Genomic DNA, 21,007 nt, shown 5'->3' with positions numbered 1-21,007 from the left:
CAGATCTCACTTCTTTTATAGGCGAAGTATTCCCATTTTATCGAACTTGGCAGTCTTTCACATTTTTGTTTTGGGTGGGATTTCATTTATTTTTGTAAGGTTGTTTATTTTATTGTTTTCTTATTATTAAGTTTTGTATATGCACTATGCTTCTTACAAAGAAATAAACTAGATTAACTAAATGTACTAGATTTGCCAACAGACTGACATGACATGTTATCATATATTATGTTCGTGGATCAAAGTTACACATTCATTATTTTCGAAAGTGACTCATACTTGGCCGTTTTCAGATTTTTACTTTACTTTGACTAAATACAAACCTTTGTAACGAATTTCAGATCGGTACGACCATTCGAAGATATATTATATAAATATAGATAAATTTAGTTCGTTTTAGTTCCTTAGGGGTATAAACACCTTCATTATTTTGAAACCGACTCACACTTGGCCATTTTCAGATTTTTCCCTTTACCTTGACATAAAGACCTACCTCCATGCCAAATTTCAAGTCAATACGACTATTCGAAGATATATTATATAAATATAGATAAATTTAGTTCGTTTTAGTTCCTTAGGGGTATAAACACCTTCATTATTTTGAAACCGACTCACACTTGGCCATTTTCAGATTTTTCCCTTTACCTTGACATAAAGACCTACCTCCATGCCAAATTTCAAGTCAATACGACCATTGGAAGTGGTCTAGGTTTTTGATGAGTGAGTCAGTCAGTCAGTCAGTCAGTGAGTGTATAGTAAAAATAGCGATTTTCTGACGTCAATATCTCAAGACCTATAATAGGTATATTAATGAAATTTTGTATTTTAGATAAGTGAGGGGGTCTCAACAGATACTAGAAATTTGATATGCGTAAATAAAATAGATTTTGAGTTATAGGGGGGTCGAATTTGGCCCGAAATGGTTCGTGTAATATAACCCACGGCCGGTGTGTCGCTTTTTTTGCTCGAACTTGGCGGACACACTGCCGTGTGTCTAGATTTTTTTAGATTACTTATTTCATTTTTATTATTTAAAAAAATATATATACTGCAAAACTCTAACATAAAGTCTAACAAAATAGTCCTTTTATAAAATCTCGCTTACACTTCGAGTAGATAAACAGAAATTTTACGCTACGTTGATGATTGTATGTGTGGTCAAAAGAGGAATTTGATGGTGATGGCGCTAAAGAGAACTCATAAATAACAATAATTTTCACATTTTCTTGATGTTGTTTGTAACGTTTGGTTACATCTGTACATGATAAACGCATTTTTTCTCATACATGATGCTTTAAGAAACTTCTCATAAAAGCAAACAAGAAAGGCCAGAACGGATCGTCCAATTAAAGAGAAGCTGAAGATTGTGACGCATATATGTATCTTCCGAAATTAGCACTCGATAGCAGGAAATGGAAGGATCTGCACAGACAAAAGCTAGGCTCTTAAATTAAACAAAGAAGCAAATAATAAAATAGACACATAAATGATTACACCCACTATTGAGTAATCAACAGTTTAACTATTGTGCAATAACCGTTTACCGTTTCGAAGAAAAATATTTATAATCACTTTTATAAGGCTGCACGCAATTAGAAATAAATGGAGCGGATGAGTTTAAAAATGAACCTTTTTCCAACAAGAGTTTAAACGTTATTTAATCGTTTCTTGCTTGATTGTGTCTGATCTATTTACAATAAGAATGATTCAAGTGAACATCTTGAAGGATATTTGCGTTTGGGTTCTTGGAATTTTGTTTTCTTCTTCAGCCAACTTAATAACTTTATATTATCTATATAGATACATGATACCTATTATAATTTTCATCATCGTCTATTCGAATAGTTATCTCTAGTTACAGTTTTTAAGGTAGAATTCCGTGGGTCGCGGCTGACGCAGCCGCGCGCGGCTTACGACAGTCGTCGGCCGCGCGCGACAATAGTCAACCTATGAAAATGTATGGCACCGCTGCCGAGGCTCGCGACAGTCGCGCGCGGCCGACGAATTTCGTAAGCCGCGCGCGGCATTGTGTTGAAATTAGTAGATTTTGTTCGTCCGTTCCCTCTAGTCGAAGTGCTAATTGATGTCCTTGAAGAAGAAGAGGATGACGTGTTGCTGTGGCTGTATTATGAAAATAGATTACCAATCTACCCTATCTTTAAAAAGTAGAAATGATGAAGGATACTACCAAATACTGATTCAAAAGCATTTGTATTGTAATGAAAACAAAAGGAAGTTTTGCCGACTAAATAAAAAACAATTAAATTCTGGTTTTACTAAAATTCTATAGACATTATTAAGCGCTAGACCATGTTGAGATGCATACGGCCGCGCGCGGCTCACGAAATTCGTCGGCCGCGCGCGACTGTCGCGAGCCTCGGCAGCGGTGCCATACATTTTCATATGTTGACTATTGTCGCGCGCGGCCGACGACTGTCGTAAGCCGCGCGCGGCTGTCGTAGCCGCTATCCACGGAATTCTACCTTTATTTAGGATTCATATTTCCCAACAGCTCTGCCTCTGTTAATTCTTTTTCTGAAAGCTCTTCCTCTCTGTCAATTTTTTTGTAATTACTTGCCATGACGTATCAGTGAGCATCGGATGTGGCTTTGCATTTAGTATTCTGATATAATTGCTCTGCGATTTCTTCGCGTGTTTCAATCCTCATAGATCCATCTTATAATGTTAGACATGTCTTATAAGTAAATCCACAATTCCATTAAGACCTCTTTACTCATTTCCGATTTACTCGTTCATTCCTCGCTCAGCTCTATTACGGTAACGGTAATATAAAAATAAATACTTAAAACAAAGTAATATCGAATCGACTACCGTGTAATGAGTTGAGTATTACACAACTGCTTGTAATTACTGCGTCTGCGTCTGTTTAAGATTGTGACACAAGAGTTACTATATTTCATTGAAGTGGATTTTGATATGCGTGTCTTTGCAATGATTGAAAATATTTTTTTGTAATTATTTTGATGAAATAAATCAATTAAACAGATCGATAGACCCTCCCACTGCAGACCAATAGTTGACTAGATGTTTTATTTCGATTATAAGGAATATAAATAGGAACCAAATAATATAAGAAAACGTTTATCATCATTAATGCAATGATGCACTCTCTAAGACACACTATCATTCATGATTCATCTCGTTCTAAGATCAATAATATTTTTATCATCATCCGTAGTCCAGAGCGCAGAATATAAATCTAATTGATGTCCATCTTTGACACCACCTTATAATCACCTTATAATCATAATATAATCAGACCTTTCATTATCAAAATCTACCACATGGCTAGCCACCAAGACTTATGAAACTCATCACTTCATTGTCAACCCTAATTCAGGGTTGTTTAATGAAACTTCATACAATTTTCTCAATTGTCGCAACCTTCTTTATGTTATGAGGAAAAACGTCTAATAATCACGTGTTCTATTTGTATGTACGTTGCGAATCAGTGCCGTGTGAAGGGGCATTATAGTGTGATAGACCATTGTTTGTTTGTGTCGACATTTTATTGATATTGTTGTTACTTAGACGTTACTGTAAAAGCTCGAATATTTGTAAATTTTCGATTTTTTGAATATTTTTGACGATTACCTACCTACGGGGGATGAAAAATGTAATTGGTTTCATTTGGGGGTAGGCAGGTACTAAAATAGGTTTACCTAATTTAAGCTAACTCGTAATTATGAGTCATATTCTACCTAAAGCCGTTATATTTCGTCGATGACGGTTGATACATGATTCATCATCATCATCATCATCATCTCAGCCATAGGACGTCCACTGCTGAACATAGGCCTCCCCCTTAGGTTTCGGAGTTCTAATGTAGGTAAAGTCATCACAACTTGACAAGACATCGGGTTAAGGCTTGATTTCTTAGGTTTTTACTGGGAAATTCTAGAATTTACCGAAGTTCGGCCTTGTATCGTAACAAGTATAATGTTAATGACATTATTACTGTGAGACATTGTTATTGATGTATTTTTTGTGCTCAGATAATGTTGAGAGATGAGGTGCCTTGTTTTATAAGATTAAGTTAAAGTACATGTACACAATAGCTAGGAAATATAATGCAATGGTTAAAAAAAGAAGATGAGAGGAAATAGAAAATTGGGTATTGAAGTTAAAAAAAAATCTTTCTGTGTTCTTAGGCCGTGTATTGACAAAGGTAATGGGGTGCAGGGTAAGTAGGCAGGAAGTTAATAACGTAGTTACTTTAAGTTTCATTTTTCTCTCAAAAATTATATTTTACGAATAAATTCATTAAAATGTACTGAAAAACCAGTAAGTGATTCCTTACGGAAATGCACTCATGATCTCAATACCTCTTAAAGTTAATTGTATTCACAACGCGGAACCATTTCGCAACGTATTTTATACTGTATAAAATTAATTAGGCGATCTTTATAACAGTTTTGAAATAAAACAAATAAGTATCTAAGTATGTTTAACCTGAATAATAACAAGAACATATTTAGCTGCTGTCTAAAACTTCCGTATATTTTAACCGACTTAAAAAGTGGAGGTATTGTTCATGTGACTATTTATGATAATGATGTCTTCACTGATCGCAAAGGGTCATGGAAATATGTAATCTGACAGAAGTAAAAAAAAATCGGCGTTATTCAAGCAAGTTATTCCCTATGAATAAGTCAACAATTCCTTCACTAAGCCTAAAACCTTACACATAAACATTCAGAAGCTTACAAAAGGAAACAAGTTACAATATGGCGTTGTGAAACATGGTCTTCAAGAAAGTATGTCAGTGCAGTACAATTTCCGATCAGGCCCGCTTAGCCGACATCACGATCCACAGACTAACAACAAATGCTTTGAGAGGCGCAAGTTATAAGAAAATTGCGAGTTATAAGAGTTGCTGAGTTGAGCACAATTCAATAAGCTTGCAGGAGCTTCTGAATAAAAAGTTTTTTCGATGACATGGGCTATCTAACACTGGAAGTACTTTTCAAATTGACCCAATGGTTCCCGAGCTAAGCGCTTACAAACAAATCCTTCGGCTCGTACTAACTGAACCAATACACGAAATGCGAGTGCGCCTTTCTGAAGATATTCTTTTAAAATGTTTCTAATTAAGCTTTTCAGAAACATGAAGTTGCTTCTATATGGGTATATCTCTAGTGTCTGTTTACTATTGTAGTCATCGTTATTTGTTTTGCTCTAATTACGTTATTTAGCCCACTGGGGCTTATAAATATTCTACGACCACCTACTTGAACTAACCACTCTTTTTGAATGCTGTAGTGCTAAGCTTCATACAGCTGAAAACCTATAACTTGTCCTACACCAAAACACGTTTACTTGAAAGCCGCAACTAATGTTAATTGACCTCAGATATACGCAAAATGTTCAATAAATCGATGGTATATTTAACATCTACCTCTATTATCTTGCATTTGTGCGTTTAGGGCACGACCCGAGATCATGCTGACATTGAAGCGTGAATCACAAAACTTTAAGAAAGGGCTTTTGAAGAAAAAATGTGAAGTTAGAGTTGGACTCATGTACTAAAGGTGCCGTATAATATTGAATTAACTTCAATGTTTGATCCTCTCACTAGGAGCCTTTGGATTCTCATCAAAACGAGCGAATTCTAGCGATGCTTGATCCATCAAATTCTTTTAAAGTGGAAAACAAAAACATACTCTCCTGTGAAAAAAGTGAAACGATGACAATGTTAATTCTAGTTTTTGTTCTATCTCATTCGGCGTAAACGCATCCTCAAAAAGAAATGGTACCTAACTAACCTACTTACATGACGTATACTAAAATTTCGGTACAATCAATAATTAGACAAGAATAAAAATACTACTAATAGTGGTTTTCCCTTTATCAAATGGAACTCTAGAAACTACACTTTTTGGCTCATTGTCAAGGTAAAAGATGTCTGATTGTTCAATATCTGGTTCACAACACAAAAATATAACAAAGCAATCGGTCTTAGTTTTTAGAGAAATTCAATTCAATTGTTTGCACTCTCATTAATATACGGATTGCTAGTGTTAGCAGTTCCTGGCATTGTGTTCATGGTCTGATGAGTTTCTTGGTGCAGAAGTCCAGAACTATTGTTTTCTTTATAACCTGAGGATTTTTTTGGCATCTTCGAAGCAATTCTACTGAAAAGGAAATCAAGAGGATCGCATACTTTTTTTTTCAATTAAAAAAAGAACAACGAAAAAGCCTTTTATTAGACACTTTTCTCGATATTATCCTTAAAATGTAAACATATACTTATGACGTATTTTACCTCCAATTAGCATAAAATTGTTAACAGTAGTAGAATTTTTACACGAAAAGTAATTAACAGAAACAATTGGCATTGATAATTATTCTCAGAATCTTTCAAGAACGAATTTCATAATAAGAACGCTTTATAACCGTCAAAAATTAAAATATCCGTTATTTCTCAGTTAACTTAACCAGTTAAAGTGCATTAACACAAATTGATGAATAATGGATGCTGCAATTCAAGATGCGTCTACTGTTAGATAAGATTACGAGACCAGTTTACTTAACTTTCAGTTTTTTAAAGGTAAGTATTTGTCCATCTGTGAAGTCATTATAAATTCTTTTTTTTTCTACCGTCTGCCGGATTTAAAACCTTCATTGATTATTTTTTTTTCTTAATCGATTTTCTGGCTTCCGAACTTTGTGATGATATATTTTTTGTTACTATTGGTTAGATAAGATAATTATGATAGTTTAAAAGGCAGTATTCTGAGAAATTATGTAAAGTCTGGCTGTCATTGTTTTTGTTTGGATTTAGATGAGAAATGTTGTTCTTTTGTTTTTTGGAACGCTAGAGTTGAATCTTTATCTCTAAACTGCGGATTAAAATAATCGATGCATTCGTTATTTTGCGACTGGACATATTAAGTATAATTTTGACATTAGCTTCACATAAATTACTTATGTCTTTCAATCTCTCGAAAACCAACGAGTGGATTGGCTATTTTAATCCGCAGAAATCGTTTATCTCCCTAATGTCTATTTAGTGGCTTACTTTACATAGAATTTTTTCGTCAAAATTATGTCTGATACTTAATTAATAACACATTTCAGCATCATCATATAGGTGTAGATCGATAGAACTAAACTTATACCAAGATATACAGTAGTTACCTTTATTTATATAGTGTACATTCTCAACATTCAGTAGGGAACTACATTGTCCGATTCGACAATGTCGGCCGGATCGGCGCGTCCGTCCGAGCGTAAAATAGTCAATAGAAAGTGTTATAAATTCGTTTTCTTTCTTATTTATAAGAGGCTGATTGACATCGTGGTCGCCATTACTATCCAGTTCACTTACACTACAATACAGGCAGAGAAATGGATACCAGAGTTTTGGTGAGTTTTACTTTTGTGATTTTTAAGAACGAAAATTGAGAGCACTTTTAATCGGCCAACGCAGAACATGATTTCAAACTTAGCTTTTCGTTAAGTAAAAAAATAATTTGCAGCGGTGAGTGTTCAATACAGATGACAGACGTATTTTAAACCAAACAATGCTGTGAAGTAAATTAAGAGCATGTGAGAAAAGGCAAATAACTAGTATATCTACAAATATTTTAAAGCTGAAAAGATTTTGCTTCACTACTCACAGGATCGCGATTTGAATACTTACATATTTCAGTTACAGTGGAAAGGCACAGGCCACTTTTATCCAGTTACGCTAAGTTTTGATGACGTGATATGATGTAACTGTCGACATTTCATTTCTCTCATTATTCTTATCTCTTATTTCATTTACATACTTTTGTACTAGAATACTACTCAATAAGTACCTAAAACTTGCACGTTACATATACAAACTTACTATCTCTTAATCTACTAATTAAATTAGGTTATTGCAAATAAACTTGTTATCAATTAATCAAGTTATGAATTAAGCAGCTTACGGCTACAAAGATAAGGATTGGCTAATTAAGTTACGATTATTCGCATACACATTGACTACCATTAATATGTTACGGTGATAGTTGATTTACGTATAATGTATAATGTGATTACTTAATTAATCGTTAGGACTTGCGTCAAAATTGTCCTCGTGGTAAGATTTTGAAGGTTCTTACCCTTAACCCATAACTGTTAATCATTTTATTGATTTGGAAATATGCAAAGAGCCTAAAACTTGCCCCGCTTTGCTATCGTAATAAAAATAGAGTTTTGAAACGTCATGTCATAAGGTCCTGAAAATAAACTAGCTATAAATATGTGAGACACAAAGTCAAAGTCAAAGTCAAATCATTTATTTTATTTAGGCCTTTACAAGCACTTATGAACGTCAAAATCTATACATATAATAATCTATACATATAATAAATCTGTAGAAAGTGATTGTTTGTTCGGGATTCACGTAAAATCTACGAATTTAATGCAGACAATGCTTATATACAAAAGTTCTACGTAACTTGGGGTATTACTTAGGCTTTGTTTCATCGAAATCGGTTCACTCTATCAAAAGATATGATTAATTTAGTGAATTCAAGATGTAAAATATTACGACACGCAATCTGTTTGACAAAACAGTACAGGTTAAAGTAGCTCCATCTGTGGTAAATAAAATACATCAAGAAGTGAGGTGGTAAATAACAATGAATTACCATTTACATTCTTTATATACTATTATTTCAATAGATGGAGTTGTGTATTTTCCGTAATTCACCATATTTTAACACGTAGTGTAATTTTTCTATAGACATTTCAATAGTGTTTGTCAGTTTGCCGTGCCACATCAAAATCCAACTATAATTATTACCTTGATGAAAGGAAAATTAATAGATCTCAGCCAAATTTAAAACGGTGCCATCTAAATTATTTTTTGAACATTATGTCAAAAATGATGACTTTAGTGGAACAATTAATTATAATTTAAAGTTACAGATGGAGTTCATATCAGGATTTTTTCATAAACATAGTTTAGCTTATCTTCCACTAATGTGGTGGCCTTAAACGAATTACTTTGAGTGAGTAGTATTATTTTTTCTGATGCAAAATATGAAAACTTAATCCTAGAAGAAATCAGGATCTATCTCGCAAGCGCTGCTAAGCGTGAGATAATGTAGGCTTCTGTAGCTTTAAAACCAGCCCAGATACAAAGTGCAGATAAGAAATGGGAGCTGCCTTATCGCGTCTGAAAACGTACAAAATACGCGTCGCATACCAGAGACATGCTTACTTTCAACTTCCGATCGCAATTAATACACTGTTCACGATTACGAACAGTCTCAGTTAGACCCGAGCCAAGTCTAAAAACACCTTTTATATAAAACTACGTTTGATATCATTCAATTACAAAGACAGAATTGTTCTCTGTTGCAAATCCTATCCACCTATATCCTATCCTAATCCAGAATGCATTGCAGGTGTGCATTGCACAAAAACCAATGGTATCCTATTCGAGAAGTCAAAGAGTTGACCTGCCAACGTCAGCTTCTGCGCTAAGCAAGTGTTCTTAATAGTACCATCAGAATTACATTCATCGTTGAATGAGGTGAATAAATTTTCAGAAACCACAATAACAGTAGGAGCCAAAGCGTATTATCGCTTCATAGAGCTCTGATTGGCCCCAGGTGACCAAGTCAGGTCTGATTTGTTCGTTCATCAGATCTTTGAAAGTGTTTCGGTGGATACTTACTGTCGTCCTGTTTACGTGTGACACAAAATATGGTATATAAACGTCCTCCGCAAGAGCGAAATTTTCCCAGTGTGCGGTAGTGACGCACAGTATACAACACTTATGTTTCTTTTGATTTGCTGGCTCCACCAAGAAATGACAAATTGCGAGCGTACATTTTGAAAATCTTGGCAAAACTGCAGGTTTCAAGTACGAACACATGAAGTGGACTCTCTCAGATACGTACATTTTGCCTATTCGTGAACTAATGCAAACATTTCGGTGGAGTCACGGCTTAGGCCACCACATTAGGCGTGCGCGATCCTCGGTCGTGTGAGTAGCGCGGGCGCCGCGCGTGCGTCGCGAGCGCGTTGCGTGAGCGACGCGTTTTGCTGCCCTGCGGCATTTGTAGCGCCCTCGCGGCGCGCACGCGCCTCTCTCCTTGACGTTTAACTGCTAAGGCGTTTAGCGGGCGGCGGGGATAGCAGGCGAAGGGGTAAGAACGCAACTCGAGCGCCGCGTGCTCGCCTCGAGCGCGTCGCTTGCACTCTTCACACATGCCGCAGGGCAGCAAAACGCGATGTTCACGCAGCGCGCTCGCGACGCCCGCGCTACTCACACGCCCGAGGATCGCGCACGCCTAATGTGGGGTCAGCCTTACCATAGCGAGTAAGTGAAACTATCCTACCCTATGCGCCTGCTGATGATGATGACTCATTTCATCATCCATCCAGCTATTCCCCAACTATGTTGGTGTTGGCTTCCAGTCGCCGAATCTGTTCGAGTACCAATATTTTGCTTGGAGCGACTACCTATCTGATCTCTTCAATCCAGTCACATTACAAGACATTATCCATGGTAAGACTGACAGACTTTCTGGCTTCTGATTAGTCACAGCAGCTGCAGAAAATGTACAAATGACAGCTTTGTCAGACTCAAAGCATATAGACATAGATTATAGCTGTTTCCTGTGAAAATTACTTACGCACTACACGTAATAATTTTCCAAATTGGCTGACTAGATCCAGAGATATTCACAACGTCACAAACTTTACTTCTTTTGTTTAGATAAATGGTCACATCCACAACACAACCTTGATCATTGAATCTATGCGACTGCTAAGTGCTAATCCTAATTATACTGTCACGTGAAAGAATGCACCTACGGGATAAGTAGTATTTTGACGATTCTATATTGCCCACGCAGACGAAGTTGCGGGCAACAGCTAGTTATAACTAAGTTTGATTCTAGTTGCCCATTCCAAAAGTAGCTTCCTATGGAGAAGAACGGGCAAGAAACTCCATGGTTACTCTTTTTAAAAATAATATAGTATTACAATTTGTATGTATTGATACATACAGTAAAAGCATGCGAAGATCATGTAGAATCGCAAAGACAAATGAGGATAAAGTGACAATTAAAATGCTACATGGTGTTCACATTTACAAATTGGTTTATATTTTGGTACAAAGTTACAAACAATACTCAATACTCAATACGTTTATTGCACTCCATATGTTTAAAAGGTGTTACATAATAATATAGTACAGTATGGACCCTGTAGGGCACGGCAACGTAATAATCAAAACAAATAATCAAAAGATGAATACAATTTTATTTGCTGGTGTAATTTTAATTTGTTAATTAATTCGATATTGTCAGTATGTCCTATGGAGCAGGACCAGCATGTTTCCAAGCATTTTTATCTTGAATGTAATCTTCTAATTTATAATATGCTTGCTTACAAAGTGTGGCTTTTATATGAGTTTTAAACCGCATGTCATTTAGTTCCAGAATGTTGTCTGGTATTTTATTATAACATTTGACACAATATCCCATGAAAGATGTATGTACTTTAGATAATCTAAACTGCGGGATAGCTATCTTATTTTTATTTCTAGTGTTATAATTATGTCTATCACATATTTTTTCAAACAAATGTAAGTTTTTCCTAACGTACATGATATTTTCATAAATAAATTGGCAAGGTACGGTCATGATATTAATTTTTTTAAACAGTTCCCTAAGAGATTCACGACTACGTAAGTTGTACATAGCTCTGACAGCTCGCTTTTGCAAGATAAATATGCATTCAATGTCAGCAGCTCGTCCCCACAGCAGAATGCCGTACGACATGATGCTGTGGAAGTAACTAAAATATACCAGTCTAGCTGTTTCTACGTCCGCTAGCTGCCTCATCTTTCTAATAGCATAGGCGGCCGAGCTAAGACGACCCGCAAGAGATGTAATGTGGGGTCCCCACTGTAGTTTTTTGTCAAGAGTGATTCCCAGGAAAACTGTTTGATTTATAAATTCTAGTTTTTCACTATTAAGTATAATGTCACATTCACTACTTTTACATTTGGCAATGAAAATCGAATGCATTTTGTTTTTTCATTAAGAGCCAAGTTATTTGCGTTGAACCAATTTTGAACCTGGAGAATGGAATTGTTTACGTCGTCTAAGGTACGTCTACGTCGATCAATATTAAAAATAAGAGAAGTGTCATCGGCAAACAACACCATTTTAGGTTGATTATCAAATAAGTAGGGCAAATCATTTATGTAAACTAAAAGAGGAACGGACCTAATATAGAACCTTGTGGTACGCCCATTGCCATCACTGAACCTCGTGAATTTACGCCGTTTACTTGAACTTTAAGTTGCCGACCATTTAGATATGATTTTAACAGCTGGAGAGAAGTATCTCTTATTCCGTAATGCTCTAGCTTTCGCAAAAGCGTTTCGTGATTTACACAGTCAAACGCTTTTGAGAGATCGCAGAAGATTCCAATAGAGTCTTCAGCTTCCTCCCAAGCCTTAAAGATGTGCTTGATCAAAGTTACACCAGCATCGGTTGTACAGCGACCTTTAGTGAAACCGTATTGTTCTTTGTGAAAGATGGAGTTTTATTGAAATGGCGCAACATCTGTTCAAGCATCAACTTTTCAAATACCTTGCTGAGAACCGGTAAGACAGAAACGGGTCTGTAGTTATTCGATTCCTTACTATTTCCCGATTTGAATAAAGGAACTACTTTGCTGTGTTTCATTAAGTCAGGAAACACGCCTTGGTCTACGCTAACATTAAATATGTAAGTTAAATAAGGTGCAATTGTTTCAATAATTGACCTACATACCTTGACAGACATACCCCACAGATCTTCTGTTGATTTTATTTTAAGATCTTTAAAGGCTTTAATAATAGCCTCGGGGCTGGTATGTTGAAATTTAAATAGTAAAGAGCATGGTTTAACATGTTTTTTGAGTAGATCGATAGACACGGTGGTGGAAGAATTTAGTGCTTTTGTCGTCTCGAAAGGTATTTTAGTGAAGAATGCTTCAAACTCTTGAGCTACTTCAAGGTTACTGCTGATGGGACCTTTATCAGTTTCTAGACTTAAATCAGTTTTTCGAACTTTTCGTCTCCCTGTTTCGTTATTAATTACTGTCCAAGTAGTTTTTATTTTATCATCAGCATATTTTATTTTATTTCTAATATGAATAGATTTTGCCTGTTTACAAACGGTTTTAAATATTTTTGAATATTTTGAGACGTGGTCACGGAAACTTGGATCGACGTTATAAGGCTTTAAACCATAAAGTTCAAACAGCTTTTCTCTACTTTACGAATACCCGGGTTGCCCAGTCACTAAATAAGAACTTAGATTTAATAATTTTAGTTTTGACTGGAAAAGCTAAGTTGAATTGGTCGTTTAATACAGAGAAAAATCGGCATAAATATCACTTGGATTTTTAAGATTGAAGCTATGTACACACAGTTTATCAGCTAGAGTCTGATTTAGTTTATCGATTTTTTTTGAAGTATATTCTCTAAAATTTATTTTTGTTTTCTCTGGTGGAGAGTAAGTGTGGAAAGTGATCACTTGTCCACTGTGATCAGATGGCAAGTAATTCACTATGGACTTATGCAGGTACTCACAGCTGCAAAAAATATTGTCTATACAAGTAGCAGTAGTTGGTGTTACCCTAGTAGGTTCTTCAAAAACGTTATGTAAATTAAATGATTTGAAAAGATTTAAAAAACTCGAACTTATAATATTATTTTCTAAAATATTAATATTGAAATCACCACATATGATGACTGACTTACTACTGCTACTGACTTTTTTCAAGACATCTTCCATGACAGAGTCAAATACACAAAGATTCTGGTGTTGCGGTGGTCTGTAGACACACACTATCACATGCTTATCTAGGTCAACACAGGACAATTCAATATTATGTTCCACTGACATATCAACTATATCTTTTCTTACTTTATATTTAATATGATTTTTGACTAATATTAGGGAGCCACCATGTATCATGGATTTCCGGCTAAAGTAACTAGCTACACAATAATTCTCAAAATTTATAGATTCTACTTGATAATCTTTCAGCCAATGTTCTGTAATACAAATTACATCAAACTTGGTTTGTTCTAATACTAATTCTATTTCAAGAAGTTTAGAAGAGCAACTCTGAATATTTTGATTGAAAAGTTTTAAAATATGTTGCTCATTTCTGTGATTTTTGTAATTAACTAAGTCGCCAGAAGATAACTTACTTCTATCTTTAAAATTATTAAATACTGGAATATCTTCTGTTGTCTTAATAATTAGTTTAAATTATTTATATCAGGAGTTTTCTCCACAAATGATATAACTTGCATAGAAGAATCTATGCCACCGGCGTGTTCAATATGATTAGAATGTTCTAACATATTGGTGGTGGTGGTGGTAGTGGTGGTAGATAGTATTTGTGGACCCCCCTTCGTACATGACGTCATCATACAACAATCTATCAGTGTGCTGTTAGTATAACTATACAGCATACCCTCGTCCCCTAACCTACATTTCATTATATTAGATATAATATTGTCAATATTATATGCTATCAACATAGCAATAGTATATATCAACATATAATATATAAAAGTTTGTCACTATGACAACATGTCAACATGTGTAATGTATTATTTAAATTAAATATACACTTATTTTGGTATTCTGAAAAACTATCAGAATAAGGGAAAGCACATAACATTAACTTTCCAATGTTTAAACTAAGTAAGGTGTCAATACCCTTCACAATGTCCTCTTTTGTTGTACCAGAACTACTACCTTTTTTTTTTTTTTATCGACGTAAAATCATCAAATGACCCCTCCCGCTGTGGGTTAGCAGCGGTGAGGGAGTGTCAGACTCTTACTGACTAAAATCGTCGTGTTCCGTCATAGGCCTTTTATGTACCAGGGCCGCGGTATCTCTTTCGAACAACCCGCAGCCCCGGACCAGAACTACTACCTAACAACAGAACTATTATAGAATTACTATCTAATTTTGTACTGCCAATTTTCTCAACAATTTGCTTAAAAGTTATGTCATGGTAACTGTGATTGGTAAAGTGATGGCTAAGGTAATTGTGTAAAATTTTTCCAAAGCCAGCACCCAATGCATCTGTGAAAAGCAAAGTATTCAATTTTTGTATATGAATATTCTCTATAGCAGGTGTAGGCACAGATATTTCAGACAATGGTATTAAAGGTGATGGTTGGCTTGCAACATCACATGAAAGGCTATTTGTCAGAGACTCATACCTCTCCGTGTTGGACTTTACCAGGTCCATCAGCTCCACTGCCTCAAATAACCGCTTGCTTAGTTGTTCTTGAGAAGACTCATATTTACTAAAAATATCCTTTAGCAAAGACTCCTTGTATTTTAAATCTTGTTGAAGCTGCTGAGTTTCGATCTCATACATAGATTTACAATATTCTAATTCAGCAGTACAGGAACTTAGTGTCTTTGTTAAGCTAACACGGTCCTTTCTAAGTAAAATGTTTAATTTTAAGAGATTTTGTTTTTTCAAATATCTCTTTGACCGTCTAATAAACTTGTTGATTTTAATATATTTTTTTAATTTGTTATGACTCATAACTACAGGACATATTGGAATGGTATCATCACCAGTCAAATCAATAGTTTCAGCTAACTTACAAGGCAACTTGTTTGACCTACAGGCAACTAACTCATCAAAAAGGTTGCAAGTGTTAGTAACCTGTTCACTAATCTTACCACATTCTAGTATAGATATAGCCTTATGGGCATTACATAACTCCTGTTCTAATTCTGTGATGCGCTGTAAAGCCACTTCATGGGTGTCACTGCACTGATGGAACGAGGACATCTCTTGTTGAAGCTGAGTGTGCTGGTGGTCGAGCACATCCATGTACTGTATGTGCAGCTCGGCCAACTCACTCTTGAGGGAGGTATTTTTGTCGATTATGTTCTTCACTTCGACTTCACTGTCATCTCTCTCTTGGAGTAACTGCTTGCACAAGGTTTTAGTTGACTCGAGTTCCCTCAGTGTAGCTCTGAGTTTTTCTTCCATGTCTTTGACTGTGGCTCTGCGCGTCATCATCTCTAATTGTTGTATTGTTAGTATCTAAAAAGTGAAAAAATAGCTTTAAAGATGTTGATGAGTGTGTTAGTGAACAAAGGAAGTAGACTGTAAAGGGATAGGGATTTATGAAATTTGTAAAATATAGAAGTGGACTATAAGATTATATTTTTTTATCAAAATGGAGGGTAAGTTTTTTATTTATTTTTAAATAAAGAAAGTGGAAAGTATGAGATATGGAAGGTTCGCAACAATTAGATATTGATTACACATTTATGCAAAATGCTAGGCTAAAACATAAGTGTGGCAAACAACATATACAAAGTTGGGAATTTGTAAATAGGTCAATCAAATAGTACAATCTTGTAGGTCAGCAATGTCAAGGTTTTACAGAAAAATTGATTGGTGGCAGAGTAATTTGTAATGTTATTGTGTGTTGTAGGCGAGCGTTATCGTCTTCAATTCTGTTTTCACAAGTTGAAGGCAGAATGAGACACTAACTAGGTGTGCAATGCAATGACAGTAGCTCATAACAATGAGCCGTGTATTGCGTTGGGTTGCGTGTATTGTTGGTGTAATGTTGTGTACACTACAATGTAATTAAAATAAAAACACTATACTCCCCGGGTTTGAAGTAATATTCAAACTTTATCCTTTTGACAGCCGGCACATTGAACAGCTGATTATAAACTTGTTTGAAATTGCAAACGTCGTCACGAACACGAGAACAAAACTAATTTTAACAATAATTTGATAGTTTTATCTATTTTAAATGCACAATTAACTTAAATTAGCACTAGATTTATATTTTTAGAATAAAATTTATCTGCAGAGCCGTTTTTTCACGACCTGCTCATAATGTTGCCACAGCAAAAAAAAAAAAAAAAAAAAATTTTCATAACATCTAAACAAAATTATATACAATGTATTATTAGGTCCTTAGGTTCTTAATTAGTACTTATGTAATGTAAGTTTCAGCAGGTAACACCTAGTTAGTTTTTATGTATAATATGATTAATACTACATAACAATATGCTGTCACTATTTATGCAACAGTTTGTTGTTAGCTCCAATTAATTTTATAATCTCTTAATTAAAAACTTTAACTACATACTACTTAGTTTGTTGTAAAGAGTTCACTACTCTGATTTATCGTCTTTGATGTAAGTAACTTATTTCATTAAGTAAACCGGTTTTTCGTTTCGTCAAAACACTATAGTACTTATCTATTAAGGTAATCTGTGCTTATAGTGTCTATCATATCGAAGTAGACAATTATGAAAGAAAAATAATGAAAAAGGTTTAAATTGTTTCTGATAATCCTTTTCAGTTTGTAAATATAGTAATAGTTTTAATTTTTATTGTAAATCCTTTTTTAAAAATAAGGTTTTATTGATTTATTTGATTTTTCGTTGCTAGCAGTTTATCTCTCGCTCTGTGTCCAAACCGTCCAAACTAATTGAGCCTGTATATTAATGAATTCTTAATATGACTGAACTTCACGAGAGTAGACTGTTACCTCTCTCCACTGCCTTAAACCTAATATTTAGTTACCATATCGAACCATGTATATCATGAAACAATCTAAAACCAACCTTAACCCCATCTCATTACAGTTCATATTATCCTGCCTCGTACTAACAGCATCAGCATGGTCGCGCCCCTTCTATCCAGTGCGAGGACCGATGCGCTTCACCAGGTTCGCGCCGCCACCGCCAGGGTTCAGGCCGCATCATCATCCTTCGCATCTACAGCTGCATTCACAACCTCACGCTCAGGCGCCTGCTCATTTGCCACAGCATAGGACTCCTGGTAAGTTTAGACGGGATACCTACCTATTATAGATTTTCACTTAGTGTTATAATTGTTGAATAGATTTTAATGGTAAGAAGGTCATATCAAGGAACAGTGGTCACACTGGGAGAAATCTGTTGTATCACGACAGGCGTCCATTCACTGAAAATAATAACAACGACTTTTTAGATGAAAAAATCTCACTGAAAATGTCTCTCTGGTTAGATATTCCAAATTGATTAGCATGGAAAATTATGAGCTGCAATATGTGGCTTCTTTAATTCTATTGACCAGAAAGTAAGCATGAAGATAAATCTGATATTATCAAATAACTATAAAATTGCTATAAGGGAGCTAACTTGATTTATCGTTAAACTACCACTAAGTACCTTAATTCCACTCACAGCTTTCCACCACATAGCCACCTTCTCTTAACCCCAACCTTTCTTAACAGTGGAATCAGCAGAACTAGAAGAGCCCCAATGGCAGCGACCAAAGCGTGGTCACGACGACTATGACCACGACCACGACCACCGCGGCACAAGCGGGGTCACCGGCCCCGTCCATACATTCGTGAAGACCGACAAGAATGCCAACTATAAGTGGGGTGTTAGACACCATGTGGGGGACAAGTACGCTTCTTAACCCCCAGAGTGACGAGGTTGGGGGAATTCTGTTACGTTATTTATTTAGTTGTTATGTTAGAGATTATTGTTGTGTTAGTTAATTAAGTAAAGTAAGTATATTTGTTAACATGAATTGTGGTTTTATTTTGACTGTGGATAATGAAGTATGAACAGTATGAGTATATATACAGGCATACTGGAAGGAACCACTTAAATAATGTGAATACGCAACGCCGATACTGATCGATAAGGTATTGTGCCCATTGTAGGTTCGCTACTTTAATACGAGGACTTTGCAAACATTTGGCAACATTTGAGATGACCCAAATCGCAGATATTATACCAGCAACGTTAGAGTCGTATACCATCGTCATCTTATTTAAAAGGTGCCTTATTTGGATCTACATAATCATACTATTCATAATAATGTCTGTTTCATACCAATTCCCATTCAAATCGATCCACTATCAGTTCCACAAACTTGTCTTACAAAACTAAAGCAACACCATTGACTTCAATTCTCAGAACACACATATCAAATCCCGCATTACGCATTCTCACATAACCGAGTAATCGAGCTGAATCGATTTAAATCGAGTTGTAAGTCGGACTTATTCGCTTCGGCGGTCGTGTCGGCCACGCCCGCGGTGCTCGTTGCAACATACGAGCTTACGTGTAGCTTGCACTGTCACTAACATCTTAGTACATGATATAAGAACTATTGTAACTATACTTAGATATATAGCAGAAAATGTTAAGAAAGAGATCATGATCTACTGAAATGCAATAAGCACCTTCTGGGCTGGAATAATAATCATGACTTTTTATGTATCTGTCTGTCTGAATTCACCAAAAAAAGTCACTTGAATTGATAGTCATAGAATCTAATAAATTATAGACTAAAAGCTTTATAATATGAAATGTAGTCGAGCAATTTCATGTAACGTATGAAACAGAGAAATTTTATTAAGTTATTTATTTTCGCAAAAATATTTGCAGGTATTTAAAACTGAAATTATGCAGACCAAAAATACCTGAACTGAACCCATTACAATAAATATGAGAAAAAGAGAAAGACGAAAAGGTCAGGTCACTAATGACGCCCCAAATGACTTTACTCCAGTTATTTAATTTTAAACAGAAAGTTGATCTCGGAACGGAAATGTTACTTAAACTTGTGACTTTAAATAGCTTTAAATGGTCGTTTAAAGTACTTTATTACACAATCTACAGTTTTTATAATATTGCCGGCAGTTCAAAACTGCCGTACGGGGTCGGATTTCCGACCAGATAATTAAGGGGACATAGGTATGGTTCTGCTAATTTCGTTACGCAAATCTTCGGTATGTTAATGAGAGCATGTTTTAATGAAACTTTGGTGTTAATGATTGCAGTGGTAAGTTCTGCTACAAGATAAGAATTCGACAGAATAAACCTAAATTCTCATTTTTAATAGCCCTTTCCTAAGTTCCTGAGTTACAGTGACTGGTTTACAGTTTCGATCTCAGAACCTACTAAGTCACAAAATACTGGTTTTAAGTAGTAAAGGTATAATAAGAAGCAGTAGTAGGTACCTATTTCCTATTTATTTCATCTGTACCAAGGTGAAAACTTTTCATGAGCACCTCTTATAATCATTATTTCAGATTCTGCGAAGAATTAATAAGAAGAACGTTATACAAAATGATACTAAGTATAATATAAATATAACGTCTGAAATAGTTTCCATAGCAACCAACAGTGTTCTTTTGCCTATAAAAATAGCATAGTTTATGAAAACCTAAGGCAGCCTTATCTCGTAAGAAACTGGTCTACTTACGTATATCACACGCGTGCTAATGACCGCACGTGCAAATTGCTACTCAATAAGGACTCGTTTCATTATATCCTGATAAGCTGCAGTTCTTAACAGTTACTTAATTAGCAAAATGTTAGGAGTTCGTTGAGTAGAAATAGTAACATAGTGTACCTTTGCAGGATAGATAATAGATTCCTGCTAGTGGCTGAATAGTACACTCTTTGGATGGTTTCAGCGAGTAGTGGAGTAGCATTAATTTCAATTAATTAAACTAATATGAAATTCGAGAGATTCAGCATTAGATTTGAGCTCATCAGGGGTTCAACTCAACTCAATGTCCGAACTTTCTTATTATCTTACGGCACAGGTTTTAACAGTAAGAAATAAATTGTACTGAGCAGAGAATGTAATAAAATACTAAGAATGCCTTATTATTAGATATAACAAAACATCAAGAAAAATCACTACATAACAATATTATTTTGTCCCGTATACTTTATCAGCGCTTATTAACACGAAGAAGAGTGAAAAACCACTTCATACTTTCACTTGTTTCCACGACGCGCGTAATTATGAAGCAATTAATTCGCTGTGCATTGTCACATTATCGCGATTACTAGTTTTATTATAATTTTGTTGATTTGCTTGATATGACAGTGTTATCGATACTTTTAAGTATAATAGTGACGTGAACAAACAGTTATTTTTGGCTTTCAGCCAAACTGTATGCAG

At 35.3% G+C, this 21,007-nt stretch overlaps 2 protein-coding genes across 2 annotated transcripts; one reads left to right on the top strand and one right to left on the bottom strand.

Moving 5' to 3' along the window:
- Window positions 1-13,367: 13,367 nt before the first annotated feature.
- Window positions 13,368-16,940, bottom strand: LOC135116837 (uncharacterized). Its single transcript, XM_064034423.1, has 2 exons — window positions 14,965-16,940; window positions 13,368-14,783 (listed from the first exon to the last, which is right to left on the bottom strand). The coding sequence occupies exons 1-2, from the start codon at window positions 16,076-16,078 to the stop codon at window positions 14,578-14,580; spliced, it is 1,320 nt and encodes a 439-aa protein (XP_063890493.1). The 5' UTR covers window positions 16,079-16,940; the 3' UTR covers window positions 13,368-14,577.
- A 356-nt stretch (window positions 16,941-17,296) lies between these two features.
- Window positions 17,297-18,582, top strand: LOC110380978 (uncharacterized). The gene is made up of 3 exons (XM_064034070.1): window positions 17,297-17,357; window positions 17,674-17,869; window positions 18,306-18,582. Exons 1-3 carry the CDS (start codon window positions 17,349-17,351, stop codon window positions 18,494-18,496), a joined length of 396 nt encoding a protein of 131 aa, XP_063890140.1. The 5' UTR covers window positions 17,297-17,348; the 3' UTR covers window positions 18,497-18,582.
- The last annotated feature ends 2,425 nt before the right edge of the window (window positions 18,583-21,007 follow it).

This window comes from Helicoverpa armigera, chromosome 4, assembly GCF_030705265.1.
Source record: "Helicoverpa armigera isolate CAAS_96S chromosome 4, ASM3070526v1, whole genome shotgun sequence".
Lineage (NCBI taxonomy): Eukaryota > Metazoa > Arthropoda > Insecta > Lepidoptera > Noctuidae > Helicoverpa > Helicoverpa armigera.
This window is presented reverse-complemented; position numbering and strand designations above follow the sequence as displayed.

What these genes read in the sequence shown, in the direction of transcription:
- LOC135116837 (XM_064034423.1), bottom strand. Translation starts at nt 16,078, where the DNA reads ATGATGACGCGCAGAGCCACAGTCAAAGACATGGAAGAAAAACTCAGA. An exon ending in TATAATAGTTCTGTTGTTAG is followed by an intron (nt 14,784 to 14,964) that starts GTAGTAGTTCTG and finishes AAAAAAAAAAAG; the next exon opens with GTAGTAGTTCTGGTACAACA.
- LOC110380978 (XM_064034070.1), top strand. An exon ending in GCCACAGCATAGGACTCCTG is followed by an intron (nt 17,870 to 18,305) that starts GTAAGTTTAGAC and finishes CTTTCTTAACAG; the next exon opens with TGGAATCAGCAGAACTAGAA.